Source organism: Acyrthosiphon pisum, chromosome A2, assembly GCF_005508785.2.
Source record: "Acyrthosiphon pisum isolate AL4f chromosome A2, pea_aphid_22Mar2018_4r6ur, whole genome shotgun sequence".
NCBI classification, from domain to species: domain Eukaryota; kingdom Metazoa; phylum Arthropoda; class Insecta; order Hemiptera; family Aphididae; genus Acyrthosiphon; species Acyrthosiphon pisum.
Window position 1 is genome coordinate 65,349,766 of NC_042495.1, and position 7,154 is coordinate 65,356,919.

Consider the following 7,154-nt stretch of genomic DNA (forward strand, 5'->3'; position numbering starts at 1 on the left):
TGTTCAATAATAAAATAATCACCTGGTAGAATAGATTTTTCTATGTTGTACATGTGTAAGACTGAGACAACAAATGCATGGGTATTTTATAAATAAGATGTCTTAATTTCTTAATATTCAAATAAATATTTAAATGACTATGTTATAGTGATGTTGCAATTGCTACTTTAAATACTAAGAAAAACCGTGGTATGTACCGGAATATCTTGATGTACGGACCCCCAGGTACTGGAAAAACACTGTTTGCCAAAGTAAGAAATTGTTATATTATAGTAAAAAAATTGGTTGTTGACCGAACAACTAATGTTTAAAACAATAATCTTTATATTATTCAATATAATTATTTTATCAACTTTTTCTAGTGAAATATTATGTGTTAAGGACGATTAAAGATATATCTTATAGTAGTATCCTATAGTATATCTTTAATCATGGTGTTAAGCAGAGATTATGAGTCAAACTTGATCTTTGAATTTTTAACTACCCATTTCAAATTTTTAACAATTTAACCATTGCCAATTTTAAAATATAATAGTGGTAACACACTTCTATTCTGAGTTGTTCAAATTAGGACTTAAATATTTAAGTCTAATTTATTTCTTGAATTACTTAAAATTTGAATGTTTGAGAACCCTTTCCTAATTTCTAATTTTAATAAGTGTAATAATAAATAAAACAAGTCTTATGGAATTATAGGAGGCACAAATGATAACTAACAATATTTTTTGTACACACTTTAAAAACTAATGTATCTTTTCACTAAATTGTAATACATTTTTCAATATATTATATGTATGTGTATTCAATTGTTTGACAATTAAAAAAAAATGTGGACTAATTCTGTTTTAATTTTAGAAATTAGCAATGCATTCTGGTATGGATTATGCTATATTGACTGGTGGAGATGTAGCCCCTTTGGGAAAGGATGGAGTAACTGAAATGCACAAAGTTTTTGATTGGGCAACTAACTCAAGAAAAGGTTTATTGTTATTTGTTGATGAAGCTGACGCATTTTTAAGAAAACGTAGTTCAGAGCTGATTAGTGAAAATTTACGTGCCACATTAAATGCCTTTTTATATAGAACTGGAGATCAATCAAACAAGTAAATGTGAATTATTTGCCTTAATATGTTTCAATGTTTTATCCATATAATCATACAATACTAATTTATTAAATCAATTTTTGTTTATAGTAGATTATATTTTTACATATTTAAATGTTTAAAATACATATTAAAACATTATTAATATTTAGGGATAGGTTCATGCAGACCCCATATAACAACCAGTATTTTATATTATTATATATACATATACATATATATATTATAGAAAAATTAAAGTATAGAGCTTATACACTTGGAAACTACCAATTGGCGCCAAATTTAGCACACAAATTTCTTGAGTGTTAATGTATAGCTTCATTTTTCAATCCAGTTGCTATAGACAATTGTGACTCGCACATGCATTTTTTTGGCTCACGAGAATTGATTATTTTTTGTGCTTATATACTAGGGTTGCTAATTGGTCCAGTAGTTTCTTAAACCCTCAACCAAATGTACATTTGATTATACGTAAAGGATATAACAGGAGGACATGACAAATTAAATAATTTTTGTTCTAATCAGTACTTTTTTTTTATGTATAATTTATTGACATGTGCTACACGGTATTACATAACTTTTTTATTTTTATTTTTTAATCTCATTATTTTTATTAAGTTTTGTTGATCCAGTCTTAAAAAAACATTTTAAATTGAAAAGCATAAACTTTTTTTTTAATTTGTACCAGAATTTTTGAATAAGTGTGTTAAAATTTGTTTTCAAAAATTTGGTTAGCTTAAAAATACAGAAAAAACAAACTACATGACATAAGTGTTTTTTCAGTCAATTTTCTAACAACCAGATTTACAAATTGGCTGTTTTGAATTTTTTTAAAAATTTTTACTTTCAGTATTAAAAAATAAAAATAAATTGTTATATTATACGTGTAGCGCAAGATTTAATAAATTATATATAAAATATTGATTAGGATCAGTTATTTAATTTGTCAGGTCTTCATGATATATTATATTATTATATTTGTGATACCCTGCAAAATATATTATATTACGTAATATAAATTAAGACTATTTTTTTAAATTTTAGATTTATGTTAGTGTTGGCAAGTAACACTCCTGAACAATTTGATTGGGCAGTAAATGACAGATTAGATGAAATGGTAGAATTTGGTCTACCAGGTAAAGAAGAACGAGAACGTTTAATGATGCTATACTTTGATAAATATGTTTTAACCCCGGCATCTCAAAGCAAAGTGTAAAGATGATTACAATTATATTATTATTTATTTTATGTTCTAAAGAAATATATTGTTTTGTAGCAAGTTGAATATTGAGAAATTCGACTACAGTGCCTTATGCAAACAAATGGCGGAAATGACTGCTGGAATGTCTGGTAGAGAAATTGCCAAGTTAGGAGTGGCTTGGCAAGCAGCTGGTTATACTTCGGAAGATGGACTGTTAACTAAAGCTATGGTTATAAGCCGGTGTGAAGATGCAATTAAGCAGCATAAACAAAAGGTATTTCCTAAACTACAAAATAGCAAAACAATTTGATATTTTAATTTTTTCCAATTTTTAGATGGAATGGATGAGTGAGAAAGAAAAAAATGATTCCAGATATACAAGACAGAATAGCATTCACTAATATATAGAACTGTTGGTCCATGAAACTTGTAGTTAAATCTCAAATGAATAGTCATCAACATAGAATGTTACTTATGGGTGTTTAAATGCCCTAGAATTCCATTATGTAATATATTTAATATTTTTGTTGTTGTAAAATATATTTGTATAGTGTTTAAGCCATGAGGCATACAATAAAGGAGAGAGAAATCAGGTATTGATATATACTAATCACCAAACTACTTATGCGTAAATTTAAACTGTTGAGCATATTTTGCTTTTGTCATATAAAACAATATAACATCAGAAAATACAAATTATAAAACTCTGGTATTAGTTTAATAAATGTAATGTTCTTGACAAAATAATGAATAATAATCAAAGAAACGTTCGAGTTAAAATACAATTTTTTTTTATTTAAAAGTATTTTATTATAACAATATAGTAAGATAAAATAAAAAAATAAAATAATAAGTTATTATTTACATTTATGAAGTTTATTATCAGATTTATTAATGAGTAATAACTATTAAATTTGACTTTAATTATAATTTTACTTCTTTGTGTTTACACACAATGAAAATATTATAGTTGTTCATTATTTTAAAGGAATGTTCAAGTCTAGAAAGTTATTTACTCTATATCATTGTTTATAAATACTATTACTATTAGTATTTATAATCAATTTCTATATATTTATACACTGTTACATATACTTATATATATTAATTATAATATGAATATATTATATTATAATGTATAATAATAAATAAAATTAATATAGAATATTACTTGAGTAAAGTATACAATATGGAAATATTATAATACAATCAGACTGTCAAAATAATTTTAATTATTAAAAAAAAATATGGGTCTAGAATGAGAAATTAACCTATTTCATTTTAAACAGGACTTATTATACTATGATAAACACATAAATGTCTGTAATTGAAGTATGTATATTTTAAAATGTACAATTTTAACAATATAATATAATAATAAATAAAACAAAAATAAAATAGGATTTATATTGAATGTTTCAAACAAATAATTCAGATTAACTCTTAACCTTGATTTGGAAGAGGGTAAAAATAACAATAATATTTTGGTGAATTTCCTAGTTAATTAATATAAGACAGTGGAAAGTAATTTCTCAAAAAATATTTTTTTTTGGATTTAATGTCATAATATCACAGAACTATTTCTCAATTCTTAGTTCAAAAAATAAGAGTTGTTTTTATTAAAATTAATGTAATATACAAAGTTACTGTAATTAATACATATTCACATACTTTTATCAAAAGCAATCACACATAAAATATTATAAGCAATTCTTTCAATTATAAATGAATAATTAAATCATTTACTTTTGGCAGGTTGCTTACCATAGAAACTATCCAAGAATAATCCAACAAATACTATAATAGTAGCAATCCATTGTCTAGTTAACATTGGATTTCCAAAAAATATAACTGATGCAAGTACAGTAAAGAATTTTCTCGTTGTTGTTACAATTGAGCATGGTAAAGGTCCAAAATCACTTACAGTCCAAAATATAAAGAATTGTCCAAGTGCACTAAATGCTGAGAATAACAGTAGTTGTAGTACTATTTGTGGGTAACGTTGTACAAAGCTTATAAAGTCAAATATTTGACCAGTGCCAATAAGTGCAACACTCAAAAACATCATTGACCACAAGTTCATGTTGACCATCATATGCCCAGATTTTGTCTTTGATTCACTTCGCATTCGCTCTTGGACAGCTCCGGTTACACCATCCATTGTCAATGACAATATTAACAGTATTTCCCCGAGTCCCAACACTGTAAACATCATAACATAATCATTAGCAAATGTAAAAACAATAAATCTGATGATAGCAATCTATCTAGTAAAGAGGAGCGTAATATTATAAACATACGAGAAGAATCTGCCTGCGATGAATTAGACTTGCCATCTTTGAACATAAACAAAGCTACTCCAATGACGACAAGCAGTACAAACAGATACTTTTTCAACGGATAAGACTTGCGTCCCAACAGCACACCCAGAATCATGACTGGTATGGGCTTTCCAGACTTGGCCACCACCTGTAAAACAAAACAGAATCTTTGTTGCCGTACTCTATCATTTTTTGTTCTTGAATAATTAATTGAGACAGACGGCACATGAAGTATGTATGAATAATACATGACATGTGCTTAATACCTAGTGTGCCTGTATCATAGTAGGTAGGTACCTATGTAGAAGTTATTAATATATTATTATCATCTAAGGCAGCGTTTCTCAACGTTTTTTAACATCGCGACACCCAAAATAGGAGAAAAATAAAATCAGTAACAAAAACAATCTCAAATATCACATTAATTTATACTTTTTACTTTATTATTTATAAAGTTACAAGTTACAACTTAGTATAGTTTATAGAGTATATTCTGTACTATAAACCTACTCTTTCATTTCATCATAATAGTCATATATTAATATTTCATTTTTGAAGTAAATAAAAGGTTGTTCTTGTATAACTACTGCATTTAATTATTTCTGACCAATGCGACCCCCAGGTTGGGCGAAACGCTGATCTAGGGTAAACCTTACGCTGAGCTTGTAATGTTTCGTACACCGACCTGAGTGGGATAGTTGACCCATTGCAGCGCCATGTTGCTGAAGATCATGGCCAACAAGTACGTGACTGCGCTGACGGCATAGTACGCCGATTTCGTCGAGTCGGGGCTCTCTTCGGGGAACGCTTTGAGCACGAGCCTCGCGAACGCATAGTTGACTACGCACTGCACGAACACCAGCGACAGCGAGTGGGTGAACTTTTCGCCCTGCGTGCCGTACGTGCCTCTTGTGATCTTCTCCTGGAGTATCCCGTAGAAGAAATAGCACACGAATATGCCAGCGGCGCAGACGGTGAACTTGGCCCGTTTATCCATGGTTCGTCTGCCACAGGGTGCCGGGTACTTCGACAGACCCGGAAGACGCTTTTAGGCTAGTGAGCACCGCTGTGGTACCTAAGACGAAGACGAAGATGACGACAACGCCGCCGATATTGTTTAAAGTAATATTATGTGTAACGTTTTATCGTTTTCAACGGACGGGACACGACAACCGAAAATGACATGTCGGCACAGTAGTGTTATCACTGCATGACTGATAAGCAGAATTGTACACGTGTCTGGTGATAAATGGCTGTATCTATAGTTGGCAACCACAACGAATAAGGATAACCTCTGAACTGAAATACTGAATTTCGATTTTTAAGCCTGGAAGGCTGCAAAATATTATGCAAAATATGCATTTAAAAAGACAAAAATACAAATCTCAAAACTTGACTACCGGAATTTAAATAAAAAATGTGATTTAGGCTATTGATCTATTATAAAATAGAAACTTAACCTACCAATAATATCACCATGTAAAATAATTATAAGTGATCATTTGAAGACAATTTCTTAAAACCCCTAAAATATTTATTTAATTTAGTTTTAAAATCTGGTTTAGCGCCTACCCAAATTTTTCAATTTTTTTTTTTCGGAAACCTATGACGTTTTGTAACCAGCTATAAGAACTATGATACAATAATGAATTGCCGGATATCATCAGTTTTTATGGTATAGCCTTGCGAAGTTCACAATTTTCGGTGTTTCACACACCCGTACAACGCTTAAAGTTTACCGAGCTTTAAGTATAATAAATTAAAATTTTTTTTTAACCTAGGTAAATCAACGTATTAAAAATGATGGTGCAACAATAACTCTAACACCCACCCATGGTGGTTTTACATAACAAGTCGAGGGATGTTTTTGATTTTAATTGTCCGATCGAACGTCAACCCTCCCTCAAAAGTTGGTGTCAATCCTGTCGGTGGATCGAAGGCGTGGAGATGCAATCAATCTTTTTTCAATAATCGTAAAGGAAAAATGGAAAATTTCGTAATTTGGAACTAAAGAAGTGATTCTGAAATCTGAGCACATGGCTGAAGCGGAACGGTTTAGCTGCTATAAAGTCATAGGCCCAAATAGCGTTTGACAATAATTTACTGTGCAAAAAAACAATGTGTAGACCCGAGTGGGCCCCCCAACATAAATATAGACCAGGGTCCCACAGGGAAAATCCCTTTTTCCCTATGGGCCTATCCACCCCTGGGCAGAATAGAACAGAATGAACGAAAATTTCATAATATTATTTAACGAAAATTTTAAATATGACTATTGAGTATACACTATACTTTACCAACAACGAAAAAAGATTTCATAATGAAATTATGGGTGCCGTATATCAATCAAAATAGACATTTGATCGTACACAGTCAGTTAGTTTCATGCGGACATAAATACATATTAAGGGGGCTCCAGCGTGATTCATTTTTGGTCGAAAACATAGCTCACGACTTCAATCATTTCAATACGCCCAATATAATGTTCTGATATTAATTTTGAAAGCAAATTTGAATTTGTCACTAAAT

At 29.8% G+C, this 7,154-nt stretch overlaps 2 protein-coding genes across 3 annotated transcripts in view; one reads left to right on the top strand and one right to left on the bottom strand.

Moving 5' to 3' along the window:
• Positions 1-2,925, top strand: part of LOC100168508 (ATPase family AAA domain-containing protein 3) — a 5,833-nt gene extending 2,908 nt beyond the window's left edge. For both annotated transcript variants that reach the window (XM_029490381.1, XM_029490382.1), the window contains 5 exons: positions 149-251; positions 856-1,103; positions 2,148-2,315; positions 2,380-2,578; positions 2,640-2,925. In XM_029490381.1, the coding sequence (XP_029346241.1) occupies positions 149-251; positions 856-1,103; positions 2,148-2,315; positions 2,380-2,578; positions 2,640-2,705 (784 nt within the window). In that variant the 3' untranslated portion in view covers positions 2,706-2,925. The remainder of the gene's footprint in view (positions 1-148; positions 252-855; positions 1,104-2,147; positions 2,316-2,379; positions 2,579-2,639) is intronic.
• Positions 2,926-3,078: 153 nt separating this feature from the next.
• Positions 3,079-5,823, bottom strand: LOC100165058 (solute carrier family 35 member B1). Its single transcript, XM_001950091.5, has 3 exons — positions 5,311-5,823; positions 4,605-4,773; positions 3,079-4,506 (listed from the first exon to the last, which is right to left on the bottom strand). The coding sequence occupies exons 1-3, from the start codon at positions 5,620-5,622 to the stop codon at positions 4,043-4,045; spliced, it is 945 nt and encodes a 314-aa protein (XP_001950126.1). The 5' UTR covers positions 5,623-5,823; the 3' UTR covers positions 3,079-4,042.
• Positions 5,824-7,154: the final 1,331 nt, after the last annotated feature.

Bases quoted from the DNA above. Each gene is read 5' to 3' on its own strand.
- LOC100165058 (XM_001950091.5), bottom strand. From the start codon at position 5,622: ATGGATAAACGGGCCAAGTTCACCGTCTGCGCCGCTGGCATATTCGTG. The intron at 4,774-5,310 runs GTCGGTGTACGA...TTTGTTTTACAG, and splicing joins GGGTCAACTATCCCACTCAG to GTGGTGGCCAAGTCTGGAAA. The intron at 4,507-4,604 runs GTATGTTTATAA...TGATGTTTACAG, and splicing joins ATCGCAGGCAGATTCTTCTC to TGTTGGGACTCGGGGAAATA.